This window comes from Perca fluviatilis, chromosome 7, assembly GCF_010015445.1.
Source record: "Perca fluviatilis chromosome 7, GENO_Pfluv_1.0, whole genome shotgun sequence".
Classification (NCBI taxonomy): domain Eukaryota; kingdom Metazoa; phylum Chordata; class Actinopteri; order Perciformes; family Percidae; genus Perca; species Perca fluviatilis.
This window is the reverse complement of record NC_053118.1, coordinates 18,163,034-18,177,172: the sequence shown is the minus strand read 5'-3', so window position 1 is coordinate 18,177,172 and position 14,139 is coordinate 18,163,034. Positions and strand designations below refer to the sequence as shown.

Sequence of the window (14,139 nt, the reverse complement as noted above, 5' to 3'; positions counted from 1 at the left end):
CACTTGAATCGTTATTTAAAACGGCCCTTAAGATCCATGACAAAAGAACACGTTAATATCACCACTGTCAAATACTCACCAAGTACGGTATTTTAAAGTTAGAAAATTTGATAATGCATTTGAATGTTTGTTTACTCTTTAAAATCATCCATAATGCTGCTTCTCCTCCTTTAAAAGAAATGTGTTACCTTCAACCCGGAAAAAACACGAGCCACTCGGTCAGCTACTAGAGGAGAGTTACAACTCCGTTTGGCAAATCATTTTTTTCTTTTGTGGCCGTAAGTCAGTGGAATACTCTCCCAACACAGCTTGTACACATCTATGAATTAGATAGTGTGTATGCGTGTGTGCGTGCGTGTGTATGTGTGGTTAATGGGAGGGCTTAGGATTTTGATTGCACACTTTACACATATATGGGAATGGGTGGATGGATTGGTTTTAGGTTGTGGGAATGAATTTGATTGATGCAATTTAGCAAATAGTTGTGTATTGTTCTAAATTAGGTGTGAATGTGTTTGTAAAGTATATTCTGATGTTTTGTTCTTCACTTGCATTGAATATTTATTGTTTTCCTATCTGCCCAGGGACTACAGGTGGAAAATAGTACGTAGTACAACCTGGTACAATGCATCTCTCCTTGTTCTTATACAAGGTTAATGTTTAATTGTACACTGTCCCGGTTTAAATAAAATTACACTACATTACATAAATCATGGCAAATACAGATTGTTACCTGTTGTGTTAAACATCTGGGGTTGGGGTTTGTGAAAGTCAATTAAAAATTGGTTGCAGCATTTTTTAATAGTCCAAAGTGATGAGTTTGAATACAATATGTAGTCAAATACATGATGTATCTTTGATTTTTTATTAAAGGGATATACAGTTTTTTACAACAAATGACAGTCAAGTGACTTTAGTTGGAGGACATGGTGTTGCGAATCCAGGTGTTGTAGTTGCAGACCTTGGTGTAGACTCCGGGCTTGTTCCTCTGGGCGCAGCCATAACCCCAGGACACCACACCCTGCAGCTGACCGTTGCACACCACGGGGCCACCAGAGTCTCCCTGATAGGACGCAGATAGAAAGGACAACATGTGAGCAGAGGTGCTCTAAAGTTTGGTGTGTCCACTTAAAAAAAACTTTAGCTCGTACCTGGCAGGAGTCCTTGCCTCCCTCGAGGAATCCAGCACAGAACATGTTGGAGGTGATCTGTCCAGGGTAGGCGGACCTGCAGCTGCTGTCGCTCAGGATGGGGGCATCCAGGCACCTCAGACGATCAGGGTAGCTGCCTAGAGAGGAAACAGACAATAGGCCCTACATGTAAATATTCATACTCCAGAATGTACCAAAAATATGTTCCAGATGTGAGTGCAGTGTGTTACTGACTCCCAGAGGCGCTGGTGTTGCCCCATCCAGAGATCAGACAGCGGGTGCCAGAGCTGGCACAGCTGGAGGGCAGGGACCGCGTGCCGGCAGTAACTGTGCAGGGGAGGCGGGCTTGCTCAGCTTGATCAGCATGATGTCATTGTCCAGGTTGTTGCTGTTGTAGCTGGGGTGACGGATGACTTTGACAGAGTCGATGAACTGCTCTGTGCCCTCACTGACAGCAATGTTGTGCTCACCGAGACGCACCTGGATGCGGCTGCAGAGAGAGGCATGGGGGTTAAATTATAGGTTAGGAATCTGACATTGCATTGTCAGTATCTCTAAAGTGGATCATTGAAAGTGGTTTTAGTATGACTGTAGACCTAATGGGTGGATGTAAAATGTCTGCACTTACGACTTGTAGCAGTGAGCAGCAGACACCACCCAGGTGCTGGAGATCAGGGAGCCTCCACAGAAGTGGTAGCCAGCGTTCAGAGAGACCTGGTAGGCCACAGAGTTCTTTCTGCACTCGTAGCCTCCAACAATCTTGTCATCCTCAATGGGAGCGGCATCTGATGAAGAATTTACCAGACGTTATGTTTTGCAAGGCAGTCTTTTTTTTTTAAGAACTCTTAAAGTAAATAGCTCTTCAGTATTACTGTCACAACATGGTCAAAATTATTTAAAAAAATGAGTGAAAAAGTAAGATTGATACTTACATGCCACTGCGAACAGAGCCAGAAGAATGAAAGCCTTCATGATGCTGTAAGTCTCAGCCTCGGTGTCAGCTCATCTGCACTACAGCCCCTTTTAAACCCACTCTGTCCCTCTGCTATCTGATGGACCAAGGACACATATTTCCATTTTTCACCTTTCTGTTCAGTAACCTGTGAGAAAAACACATCTGGGAGACAAGAGTCAACATACTGATAATGTGAGCTCTGGTTGCACCCCTGTTACGAACATTGAGTTTATGAGAGATATAAACTTATTAATTTGTTTGAAATTACTTTAGAAATTTAAAGGAAATTGTGTTGCATTTTACTTTTAGCCTTACAATGCCTCTTTATCTGTGTAATGGAGGTATACTGCATTACTACCATACATAATAATAATGATAATAATAATACATTTTATTTATGGGCGCCTTTCTGGACACTCAAGATCCCCTTACAAGACAATAAAATGGTAATAATAATAGTAAAAACATACAGAACATTACTAAGTACAGATGAGTGGTGATCATGTTGGATATGCCAGTGTGAAAAAATGTGTTTTCAAGTGGGTGCACAAGATACCATAATTTGGAGAAAAGCACAATAACTTTCATATAAATAGTGTATTGACGTTGTCAGTATTTAATTGATGATGTTTATATTTCCACTCACTAACAGTTAAAGATATTTACTTTCCCGTCTGTCTCTTGTTTGTTCTCCTGATTTATAACTAGTGTAAAATTGTCAGACCGCTTATTTTAAATGCAGTCTAATAGAACATGTACAAAATATTTCTTTTGAGCTATTACTATCACCAATATATATCAATGCTGTATTCATGTTTAGTTAATTTCTCTATTTTCTTTTGAGAGGGAACAATACTTGGGTCAAAATATTTCTCTGGAATTGTTTGCAGTGCATGTGATTTTTTTTAAATAGTTGTTGATGTTGTTGTGACATGTAAACTGAATCTTAATGTAAAATTATATTTTTCCATACAATATTTATTATTACCTCTTTTGTCACGCTGGTGATCAGAAGAAAACACACATGCATAGGCTATATATTTCAGGATAACAATTGTTTTGTTGTAAATACTCAATGCATGATGAAATGAACACATTATTTATCATCCAAGGTGGCTGAGTTAATTTAAATTGTTATATGTTTTCACTGATTTGAGCAACATGCAGTCAAAACATTCCTTTATTTATTAAGTCAGACATCTTGGACTCAGACAAATAGTAAGACTTTTGTTTAACCCCGTTGTATCTAATTCCATTAGAATCTGGACACAATTTCGTAAAACATTTTAACCTCGATCAGATGAATAGCTTCTCTCCTCTATCCTTTAACCACCTTTTCACGCCTTCACAGATGGATCAGAATTTCGCTGGTTGGCATCGGCATGGACTGGTTTTCTTTGCTGATCTTTTTGATGAGAATTCTTTTCTGCCCTTCGAAGCCCTAGTTAGAGATCATAATATCCCAAGGTCACACTTCTTCAGATATCTCCAAGTCCGCAGTTTTACCTCCAAACATTTCCTTACTTACCCCAAGCCGCCAAATAAAGACACAGCATATGACCTATTAAATCTGAATCCATGGAACAGGGGTCTGATCTCTAAGACGTATGATATAATACATAATATTGATCTTCCATCACACTAGAATAGGTGAAGCCTGGGAAAGGGACCTGGAAATTGTAATCCTGGATTGTAATCCTATATGTGTAAGGCATGGACTAATACAATCCAAGGTATTTCACAGAGTACACTACTCCAATGACAGGCTAGCTAAAATATACTCATCTGTTCATCCTATTTGTCCTAGATGCGGAAACTCTGTGTCATTGGGTCACATGTTCCGGTCATGCCCCTCCTAGTTGATTTCTGGTCCTCCATATTTGACTGCCTTTTAGCTTTATGCAACACATCACTCAAACCCAATCCACTCACTGCTATATTTGGAGTCACACCCTCGGAAATACATACCACAAGAACACAAAAGAGAGCAGTAGCGTTCTGTAGTCTCATAACTTGTAGAGTAATCTTAATGAATTGGAAATCTAATAAATGCCCACCGTTCAGGAGATGGATCCAGGAGGTGCTATCTTTACTTCAGCTACAAAAGATTAGACATACACTGAAAGGTTCTTGTGACACATTCAGTAGAGTGTGGACTCCCCTCATCGAATATGTGAAGGAGTTGAAACTCTAACAGCTCATGTTATCTAAGCGCTCTCTTTAGTCAACTGTCTGACTAGTCCATTGATATACTGCTGTAGAATTGGATCTTGTTTTGTTTTTTTATACTCTTGGTCCCATGGAAGGGTGTATTGGGAGGGAGAAGGGGAGGACACCAATGTGGGACTATGTCCCGAGTTTGTTTGTATATGTATGTATGCTCATTTCTGTATATTGAAAACGCCTAAAATAAATTTATATAAAATAAAGTCAGACATCTTGAAAAATAATTTTCTCAAAATCGCTCTAATACCAAACTGTTTTGTTCAGTCCCTGAATGTATATCTGGCGAGTGGTGAAGGCTGCCTTTTCAGAATTTTAAGTTTTGAAAGTACAGAAACACTTACATATCTTTTTTTGTTTTATTTCTTGAGGTTTTTTCTCTTAAATATTTATGAAAAGTATTACATTTTGTTTGGTTTTGATACGTAGATTTATGATTTTTCATATTAAAGCCGGTGTTCTGATTATTTATTTTGCACGTATATCTTCTATTCACTTCTAAAGAGAGATTACTTTTTATCTTGTTTTCCTTATTGCTGATTCATTTAATCGGTAAATCATTTTTTTTTCATCTAACAACACAAAACAGGGAACAACAGAGAAAGTGAGGTTGATGTTTATTTTCTCAAAGCAGATACCATAGTAAGAGACTGTTTAATGTTCCTTCCAGTCAAGTGACTTTAGTTGGAGGACATGGTGTTGCGAATCCAGGTGTTGTAGTTGCAGACCTTGGTGTAGACTCCGGGCTTGTTCCTCTGGGCGCAGCCATAACCCCAGGACACCACACCCTGCAGCTGACCGTTGCACACCACGGGGCCACCAGAGTCTCCCTGATAGGACGCAGATAGAAAGGACAACATGTGAGCAGAGGTGCTCTAAAGTTTGGTGTGTCCACTCTAAAAAAAACTTTAGCTCGTACCTGGCAGGAGTCCTTGCCTCCCTCGAGGAATCCAGCACAGAACATGTTGGAGGTGATCTGTCCAGGGTAGGCGGACCTGCAGCTGCTGTCGCTCAGGATGGGGGCATCCAGGCACCTCAGACGATCAGGGTAGCTGCCTAGAGAGGAAACAGACAATAGGCCCTACATGTAAATATTCATACTCCAGAATGTACCAAAAATATGTTCCAGATGTGAGTGCAGTGTGTTACTGACTCCCAGAGGTGCTGGTGTTGCCCCATCCAGAGATCAGACAGCGGGTGCCAGAGCTGGCACAGCTGGAGGGCAGGGACACGGTGCCGACGTAGCTGTGCAGGGAGGCGGGCTTGCTCAGCTTGATCAGCATGATGTCATTGTCCAGGTTGTTGCTGTTGTAGCTGGGGTGACGGATGACTTTGACAGAGTCGATGAACTGCTCTGTGCCCTCACTGACAGCAATGTTGTGCTCACCGAGACGCACCTGGATGCGGCTGCAGAGAGAGGCATGGGGGTTAAATTATAGGTTTGGTACATTGCATTTTCAGTATATCTGATTTTACTACATTTTGAAAGAACATAATGCTAAAATGGATCATTGAAAGTGGTTTTAGTATGACTGTAGACCTAATGGGTGGATGTAAAATGTCTGCACTTACGACTTGTAGCAGTGAGCAGCAGACACCACCCAGGTGCTGGAGATCAGGGAGCCTCCACAGAAGTGGTAGCCAGCGTTCAGAGAGACCTGGTAGGCCACAGAGTTCTTTCTGCACTCGTAGCCTCCAACAATCTTGTCATCCTCAATGGGAGCGGCATCTGATGAAGAATTTACCAGACTTTATGTTTTGCAGGACAGTCTTTTTTTTTAAAGAAATCTTAAAGTAAATAGCTCTTCAGTATTACTGTCACAAAATGGTCAAATTTACTTTAAAAAATGAGTAAAAAGTAAGATTGATACTTACATGCCACTGCGAACAGAGCCAGAAGAATGAAAGCCTTCATGATGCTGTAGGTCTCAGCCTCGGTGTCAGCTCAGCTGCACTGCAGCCCCTTTTAAACCCACTCTGTCCCTCTGCTATCTGATGGACCAAGGACACATATTTCCATTTTTCACCTTTCTGTTCAGTAACCTGTGAGAAAAACACATCTGGGAGACAAGAGTCAACATACTGATAATGTGAGCTCTGGTTGCACCATCACGCCAGGCACATGCATTAAACACGGGGCCTGTTTTCATGTATTTATTGAGAAATATATTTCCCTAACTCTATTACTCGTCTCTTTTATTGTTATTCAAAGCAAAAGATTTTTTTTTATTTTAAATGTCTGCTTCTTTCTCTGTGATTTTCCTTAATCATAGTCAGGCGGAATAGATGCCCCTTGTTCATAGAGAAACAATAGCTTTCAAAGAAATGTACATCAATTGTCTGTGTTATATTATTGTATATTTTGATAGTAGTAGTTTGACGTACCATTCAAGTCAAGGCGTGAATTGGTTTATTATCCATGAAGATAATCCACAAGAGCCTCGGATAGTTTACAGCAGATTACATCAAAATGACAATCAGAAATAACATGAAGTTGGCTTTACAGTGGGAGACACATTTTATGTTTTAAAGCTAAAGGTGAGTTTAGAAGAAGCTTCTTTGATCAAATGTTCCTGTCACTAAAACTGAGTGTCTGGTTTTGCCCTCTGAGATTGAATGTGTCTGTCACATTATGCAAGACAAGAACATTTACTGGTGATTAACTAATTTGGCAACAGAAACAGATCACATCGACATTTTAAATATTTGTCTTTTAGGGTATTTATATTAAAAATCTTTACGGAAAGAATGATACTGATACATTAATATATTCTATTTCCTGATTTGTTGATCAAACCTTTCATTGTGCTGTAATTCATATCAATCAAAATCAAAAAGTAGATGACAAAGCGGTGAAATTATTAATCATAGAAAAAGGTTTCTTTAAGAGCCTTGTTTAGATAAAAGTAGCCTTCTCTTCATGGTTGTGTTGTGTTTCATGTTACAATTTGCAATGAACAACATCCTAAACAATATTTCTTTTACACAGAATATTGTTGAAATTTAATTGAGTATTTTTATCCCTGCCAAATAAATGGCAATATGTAAATATATTTGTCTTCAAGTAATAACATAAATGTTAGTTTTAATCTCAATGATGTAAGCTTTGTGTGAAACACTTCATTTGAGACCATTAGACTGGTTTTAGATTGACCTCAATGAATTATTGTGTTGAAAATGTGAATGTGTACTTCAATACTAAAGCTAATACCCCACTTCCACACTCGATGATATACTTTCTGACCATATAAAGGTCTCAAAACCAGGAAATCAATGTGGCTGGGTTGGCTCAGTTGGTAGAGCAGGCGCACATAAACATAGAGGTTTATGCCTCGACACAGAGGTCCAGGGTTTGAGGTCAACCTGTGACAATTTCCCGCATGTCTTCCCCCTTTCTCACCTAGCTGTCCTATCCATTAAAGGTGGAAAAGCCCCAAAAAATAAATAAGAATAATCTTAAAAAACCAGGCAATCATGGAAAAACAATAGAAACATCACACATATATTATGGAGAATCATACTTACACATTTGCAATTTTGCAGTCTGACAATTTTATACTAGTTTCTGTCTTGTTTTTTTTAAGTCAGTGTTTTATGAATCAGGAGAACAAACAGGAGACAGACGGGAAAGTAAATATCTTTAACTGTTAGTAAGTAAAAATATAAACATCATAAATTAAATACCAACAACTTAAATACACTATCGATATGAAAGTTGTTTTTCTCCAAATTATTGTATCTTGTGCACATGTATGGTAGTAATGCAGTATACCTCCATTACATTGACAGATAAAGAGGCATTGTAAGGCTAAAAATAAAATGCAACACAATTTCCTTTAAATTTCTACAGTAATTTCAAATAAATGAATAAGTGTATATCTTTCATAAACTCATTGTTCCTAACTGGTGGTGGAACCAAAGCTCACATTATCAGTATGTTGGCTTTTGTCTTTCAGATGTGTTTTTCTCACAGGTTACTGAACAGAAAGGTGAAAAATGGAAATATGTGTCCTTGGTCCATCAGATAGCAGAGGGACAGAGTGGGTTTAAAAGGGGCTGCAGTGCAGCTGAGCTGACACCGAGGCTGAGACTTACAGCATCATGAAGGCTTTCATTCTTCTGGCTCTGTTCGCAGTGGCATGTAAGTATCAATCTTACTTTTTCACTCATTTTTTTTTAAAGACCATTTTGTGACAGTAATACTGAAGAGCTATTTACTTAAAGAGTTCTTTAAAAAAAAAAAGACTGTCCTGCAAAACATAAAGTCTGGTAAATTCTTCATCAGATGCCGCTCCCATTGAGGATGACAAGATTGTTGGAGGCTACGAGTGCAGAAAGAACTCTGTGGCCTACCAGGTCTCTCTGAACGCTGGCTACCACTTCTGTGGAGGCTCCCTGATCTCCAGCACCTGGGTGGTGTCTGCTGCTCACTGCTACAAGTCGTAAGTGCAGACATTTTACATCCACGAATTAGGTCTACAGTCATACTAAAACCACTTTCAATGATCCACTTTAGAGATACTGACAATGCAATGTCAGATTCCTAACCTATAATTTAACCCCCATGCCTCTCTCTGCAGCCGCATCCAGGTGCGTCTCGGTGAGCACAACATTGCTGTCAGTGAGGGCACAGAGCAGTTCATCGACTCTGTCAAAGTCATCCGTCACCCCAGCTACAACAGCAACAACCTGGACAATGACATCATGCTGATCAAGCTGAGCAAGCCCGCCTCCCTGCAAAGCTACGTCGGCACCGTGTCCCTGCCCTCCAGCTGTGCCAGCTCTGGCACCCGCTGTCTGATCTCTGGATGGGGCAACACCAGCACCTCTGGGAGTCAGTAACACACTGCACTCACATCTGGAACATATTTTTGGTACATTCTGGAGTATTAATATTTACATGTAGGGCCTATTGTCTGTTTCCTCTCTAGGCAGCTACCCTGATCGTCTGAGGTGCCTGGATGCCCCCATCCTGAGCGACAGCAGCTGCAGGTCCGCCTACCCTGGACAGATCACCTCCAACATGTTCTGTGCTGGATTCCTCGAGGGAGGCAAGGACTCCTGCCAGGTACGAGCTAAAGTTTTTTTTAGAGTGGACACACCAAACTTTAGAGCACCTCTGCTCACATGTTGTCCTTTCTATCTGCGTCCTATCAGGGAGACTCTGGTGGCCCCGTGGTGTGCAACGGTCAGCTGCAGGGTGTGGTGTCCTGGGGTTATGGCTGCGCCCAGAGGAACAAGCCCGGAGTCTACACCAAGGTCTGCAACTACAACACCTGGATTCGCAACACCATGTCCTCCAACTAAAGTCACTTGACTGGAAGGAACATTAAACAGTCTCTTACTATGGTATCTGCTTTGAGAAAATAAACATCAACCTCACTTTCTCTGTTGTTCCCTGTTTTGTGCTTTTAGATAATAAAAAAAATTACCAATGAAAAGAATCAGTAGTAAGGAAAACAAGATAAAAAGCCATCTCTCTATAGAAATGAATAGAAGATATACGTTAAAAAAAAATCAGAAAACCTGTTTTAATATGAAAAATAAATAAATCTACTGATCTTATCAAAAACAAATAAAACTGCCAGAAATACATATGCAAGTTGAATGGAATTCATTAATTTGAGGTGCAGCAATCTATATTGCCCTGTATTGAGAACAAAATGATATATCCTCCCAGGATCCTTCCTATGAATTTACTGTTTACACATCAGTTCCTCTCTAGGAAATGTGAGAAAACTATAGGACCTGTAAAATAAAAGATACATTTGTTCAGCATCTCCAAACTTTGATTGGCCCTGAACATACCCTCTCCGTGACGTCAATAGTAAGCGACTGTCTTCGGTTTGTGTATCGGCTGCTGAGCTAACAGCTGCACCAATTGTGTTTTGGTTTTGCTCTGTCTCCCATGAGCAGTTATCATGAGGTAAGAAATACGACAGCCTCGGCGCTCTTATCATGTGTGCTCAGTTTTTGCTGGCAGTTCGGGCTGCAGCTTTACCTCAAACCGTAGTAGCCTGTTAGCTAACAGCCAACTCCATTGCAGGATCAGCACCTAATATATGCGGAATGCGCAACCATTGCGGATGTGGTGCAGAAAAAAATGCGCATCGATGCGACAGAATACAGAAGTCAACGTCAATGATAAAAGCGAACATAACTATTTTAAAATGCTACACAGTTGTAAGCAGTGTTATGTTTTGTTGTTGTATTTCAGCTCTGGAGGTGATTCTCTGCCTTGATGGTGCATCTCACTGTATAACAGCTGGAGGTTTAGATGTAGCTTAGCCTGCTCCAGATGTTTTTACACCGTGTATACATGTTCTCAGTAACATATCACTATAAATGAAAATGATAGAAATGGATTTAAGTGGCTGCAGCTAGCCATAAAAGCGTCTGGACGTCATGCTCTAATCAGCCAACATGATAGCGTTATCTCTCACTAAGCTGCAACAATGCCTTGATTCATTTGAAGAATACTGTTAAAAACGGTTTGTTAGGGGAATTTTAACTCTTATTTGGCTTGGAAATCAGTGTGTGTTGCAGCTGTAGTCAAAGCGGGTTCATAGTTATCTGATACAGTATACTGGAGATTTGTAATGTCTTCAGCAATAGGTTCAGTTACACCTTGAACCTGTGTTAATGGGGCAGCAGCTGCCAGTATCAGAATTGGCCCGCCAGTCAGTTCTGCTGTAAATCACGTCTGACCCATGACTGAGTACTACGAGGAGGGGGGGCTGCTGTACGAGCAATCACCTCCCATGCACATCAAAGTGGAGTCTCCGGAGGGACCCTTTGGAGGGGGAGCCTCAGAAAACGGCTTCCCCAGGGAGGATGATGACTCGGAGGGCAGCTGTGACCAGAGCAGTGGATTACCTGGGGGACTCCCCTTCAACGTGGTAGTTGTGCATCCCAACATCATGGCACCTGGCATGTCCTCAGATGACCTCTTGTCCATTGAACAAAGTAAGCCTGAATGAGATTAAGACTATTATGGGGAACCGGATTGTGTGTTTCCTTGTTTATTTGTAAATTTCTGAAGAGGATGTGGCTCCTAATGGCAAAAGTACACATTATTACATTATTTCATCAAACGATTTTATCAGCAGTGTAGAAAAGCACAGCCAGCCAATACATCTATGCAAACAGCTACAGCAAATTGTTTTACTAAGGAAACATTTAGCTACAATACAATCATTCAAGGAAGTAACAATTAAATACATGTTGCTCTTAATGCTCCATGCCTTTCCAAAAGTAGGAATTGTTGAATATGTTTCGGCTTAGCAGAGTGGAAATAAGACTGACACTGTTAAAGCACATTTCTCTTCCTCACACAGTATATTTAGCTTCACTTGATATTTTTTCATTCCCTTCTGGGCTGTCCTCTCACCTCTCTCTGTACAGACAGAGCTATGTCAGCTGCACTGGCGGCTGGCGGTGCAGGAAAACGAAAAAGCCGTTTCAGTGGAGCAGAGCTGGAGGTGTTGGTGTCAGAAGTCACTCGGTGTGAAGGAGAGCTCTTTGGTCCTGCGGGGAGGCTCCGGCGGCGGGAGAGGGAGCGCATCTGGGCGGGAATCCTCGAGAGAGTCAACGCTGTGTCCAGAGTCCCACGCACCCTTCGAGAGGTGAAGAAGCGCTGGGATGACCTGAAGAGACGCAACGGAGGAAGGCTAGCGGATGCTCGCCACCGCAGCTGTTACCTGCCATCCAGCAGGGGAGCCTCTATGCTTGGCCGTCCGTCCCAGACGAGCCCCAGGCTTCAACAAGCCAGGCAAAAGCAAAGCACCAGACCAAAGCCCAGTTTCCCATGCTTTCCTGACTCTGATACAGGTTAAAAAAAAAATAACTTCTTTGATTGGCTGCTTTGGTTTTTCTTTGTAGCTTGTATAGATGCAACTAATTTATTTATATATATATATATTTTTTTGTTTTTGTTGCAGGTGTAGGAGTGGAAGGGTCAGAGAGAGATGGTTTGGAGAAAGATGAGGACAATCCTGAGCGTGACAGAGAGATGGGAGAATCTGAGGGTGAACCAGTAGAGAACAGCATGGAAGACAAATTGGGATTAGGACTGGGTCTGGGCATAGGACCACCCCCTCCATCAGAACGATGGCTGCCTCCTTCCCCCCTCTACAGTGCTCCTTTTCTCAATGGCAGCCCTCAGCCCAGCAGTCCTCAGCCTTCACTTGGAGCACAGCAGGGTCCTCTTGAAGCGCCGCCGCGCAGCTCCTGGCTTGAAGATGAGCTACGAGGGTTAGGGGAAGCGGCAATTCAACTGGGAAATAGGGTAGAAAAAAGTCTGCGGGAGTTTGGGGAAGGTTTCAGACAGGACATGAGAACACTTGTCGCTTCGCAAGAGGCATTAGCAGTCAGTTTACAACAAAACAATGTCCTCTTGCAAAGGCTGTTAGGAGTGCTTGAGGCCCAGCAGCAACCACAGCCACAGCAACATCGTGTACAACAAGCACACCAATCACAAACATCTCTACAGCACTTACAGCCACAGCCAGCTCAGCAGCAGCAGCAGCAGCTACAACACACAGAAACACTGCAGCAGCAGCAGCAGCAACAACAACAACAACAACAGCGGATTGAAGAACCACTGCAAACACAGCTACAACATCAGCAGCAGCCACTTGTAGTACAACAACAGCACCAAACACAAATACAGCCGCAGCCACAAGTCACCCAGCATTCAAATAATCCGACAGCTGTGGCGGTGGTTCCTGCACCATCGTCCCCTGACATACATGGCGCTTTCCCCTCTCCACCCACAAACACAAATGGATGTGTGCAGAGGCCCCGGCGAGGAAGAGCAGTCGAACACAGGCGCAGAAGACGGCGCTGAGGAGAAAGCACTTGGAAATTCAAAATGCATATTTGGTGTTTCAAAATGTGACATGAAAGTATGCTCTTTTTCTATTTCTTTTACAGTATTTCTGTAAAATACCATGGCATTTGAAGTTTTACGACCCACAACCAGAAAACCTTCTCGCACTTAAATTTATCTCAAAGATGACTGAAAATTAGACACATAAGATACAGTAATAGGGTGGCCTTAACATTAGCTTGGTTCCTCAGACATACGCTAAAAGACTCTGTGGAGAGACAATTTCAATCATGGGACTTTGAATACCCAGACAACAACATACTGTAGGTGCTGATGTTTAATATGCATGTCACTGTACATGCTTTGCAGCCAAGCTGCGAAGCTCATGATGCTCTTATTAGTTCAGTACTGTCTCAATTCTCCTGATACACTAACTACAATGTTATAAAGTACTTGTACTGCAGTTGTTACCATATATGGTAGTTATACAGCTATTGTACTTACCTGCTAATGTATGCTTGTGCTTTTAACAGTTTCATGGAAAAGTAAGTCTTTTCCAGCTTTGGTTGGACAATAAAGTTGTGTTCTGTCCAGTGCGTTTTAAGACAACAGTGTTACATTTTAAAGACTTGCCAGTTTTTGGTGAAAAACAAAAAACCTTCCAGCGTAAACATCACAGTAGGCTTCGGACTTTAATTCATATGTTTTTGGTGGAATATAAAAGCATACATAAGAATGTAGGGGCTATTTATTCTACTCGTGCATGCAGTATGATGGATGTGTTTGTAGATAGTTGCAAAGAAACAGCATATGGCCATCATCTACGTAGTTTTGCACAATCTATATTTTGTAGATAGCAACTGTTCTGATGTAACTTAACTTTAATAAAATTCAGACATGGACTGCAAATAAATCCATCTGATCACTTGTGGATTTGTCACATAGCTTAAAGATAATGTAATATTGATGGTTGAAGTTGA

General features: G+C 41.4%; 3 protein-coding genes and 1 pseudogene across 4 annotated transcripts; 2 read left to right on the top strand and 2 right to left on the bottom strand.

Annotated features, from left to right (window-relative positions):
- Window positions 1–863: 863 nt before the first annotated feature.
- Window positions 864–2,200, bottom strand: LOC120562802 (annotated as a pseudogene).
- A 2,729-nt stretch (window positions 2,201–4,929) lies between these two features.
- On the bottom strand, window positions 4,930–6,344 carry LOC120562800 (trypsin-3). The gene is made up of 5 exons (XM_039806700.1): window positions 6,205–6,344; window positions 5,902–6,058; window positions 5,483–5,736; window positions 5,249–5,385; window positions 4,930–5,159 (listed from the first exon to the last, which is right to left on the bottom strand). Exons 1-5 carry the CDS (start codon window positions 6,242–6,244, stop codon window positions 5,010–5,012), a joined length of 738 nt encoding a protein of 245 aa, XP_039662634.1. The 5' UTR covers window positions 6,245–6,344; the 3' UTR covers window positions 4,930–5,009.
- Window positions 6,345–8,351: 2,007 nt separating this feature from the next.
- Window positions 8,352–9,716, top strand: LOC120562801 (trypsin-3-like). The gene is made up of 5 exons (XM_039806701.1): window positions 8,352–8,470; window positions 8,615–8,771; window positions 8,910–9,163; window positions 9,261–9,397; window positions 9,487–9,716. Exons 1-5 carry the CDS (start codon window positions 8,431–8,433, stop codon window positions 9,634–9,636), a joined length of 738 nt encoding a protein of 245 aa, XP_039662635.1. The 5' UTR covers window positions 8,352–8,430; the 3' UTR covers window positions 9,637–9,716.
- A 433-nt stretch (window positions 9,717–10,149) lies between these two features.
- On the top strand, window positions 10,150–14,072 carry si:ch211-261d7.3 (mediator of RNA polymerase II transcription subunit 12). 2 transcript variants are annotated; one of them, XM_039805445.1, is made up of 4 exons: window positions 10,150–10,255; window positions 10,547–11,295; window positions 11,734–12,159; window positions 12,270–14,072. In XM_039805445.1, the coding sequence occupies exons 2-4, from the start codon at window positions 11,040–11,042 to the stop codon at window positions 13,175–13,177; spliced, it is 1,590 nt and encodes a 529-aa protein (XP_039661379.1). In that variant the 5' UTR covers window positions 10,150–10,255; window positions 10,547–11,039; the 3' UTR covers window positions 13,178–14,072. The 2 variants fall into 2 exon arrangements, with proteins under 2 accessions (XP_039661379.1, XP_039661378.1); XM_039805444.1 differs by having other exon boundaries at window positions 10,156–11,295.
- Window positions 14,073–14,139: the final 67 nt, after the last annotated feature.

Bases quoted from the DNA above. Each gene is read 5' to 3' on its own strand.
- LOC120562801 (XM_039806701.1), top strand. From the start codon at position 8,431: ATGAAGGCTTTCATTCTTCTGGCTCTGTTCGCAGTGGCAT. The intron at 9,164-9,260 runs GTCAGTAACACA...TTTCCTCTCTAG, and splicing joins CAACACCAGCACCTCTGGGA to GCAGCTACCCTGATCGTCTG. The intron at 9,398-9,486 runs GTACGAGCTAAA...GCGTCCTATCAG, and splicing joins GAGGCAAGGACTCCTGCCAG to GGAGACTCTGGTGGCCCCGT.
- si:ch211-261d7.3 (XM_039805445.1), top strand. From the start codon at position 11,040: ATGACTGAGTACTACGAGGAGGGGGGGCTGCTGTACGAGCAATCACCT. The intron at 11,296-11,733 runs GTAAGCCTGAAT...CTCTCTGTACAG, and splicing joins CCTCTTGTCCATTGAACAAA to ACAGAGCTATGTCAGCTGCA. The intron at 12,160-12,269 runs GTTAAAAAAAAA...TTTTTGTTGCAG, and splicing joins CTTTCCTGACTCTGATACAG to GTGTAGGAGTGGAAGGGTCA.
- LOC120562800 (XM_039806700.1), bottom strand. From the start codon at position 6,244: ATGAAGGCTTTCATTCTTCTGGCTCTGTTCGCAGTGGCAT. The intron at 5,737-5,901 runs GTAAGTGCAGAC...CTCTCTCTGCAG, and splicing joins GCTGCTCACTGCTACAAGTC to CCGCATCCAGGTGCGTCTCG. The intron at 5,386-5,482 runs GTCAGTAACACA...TTTCCTCTCTAG, and splicing joins CAACACCAGCACCTCTGGGA to GCAGCTACCCTGATCGTCTG.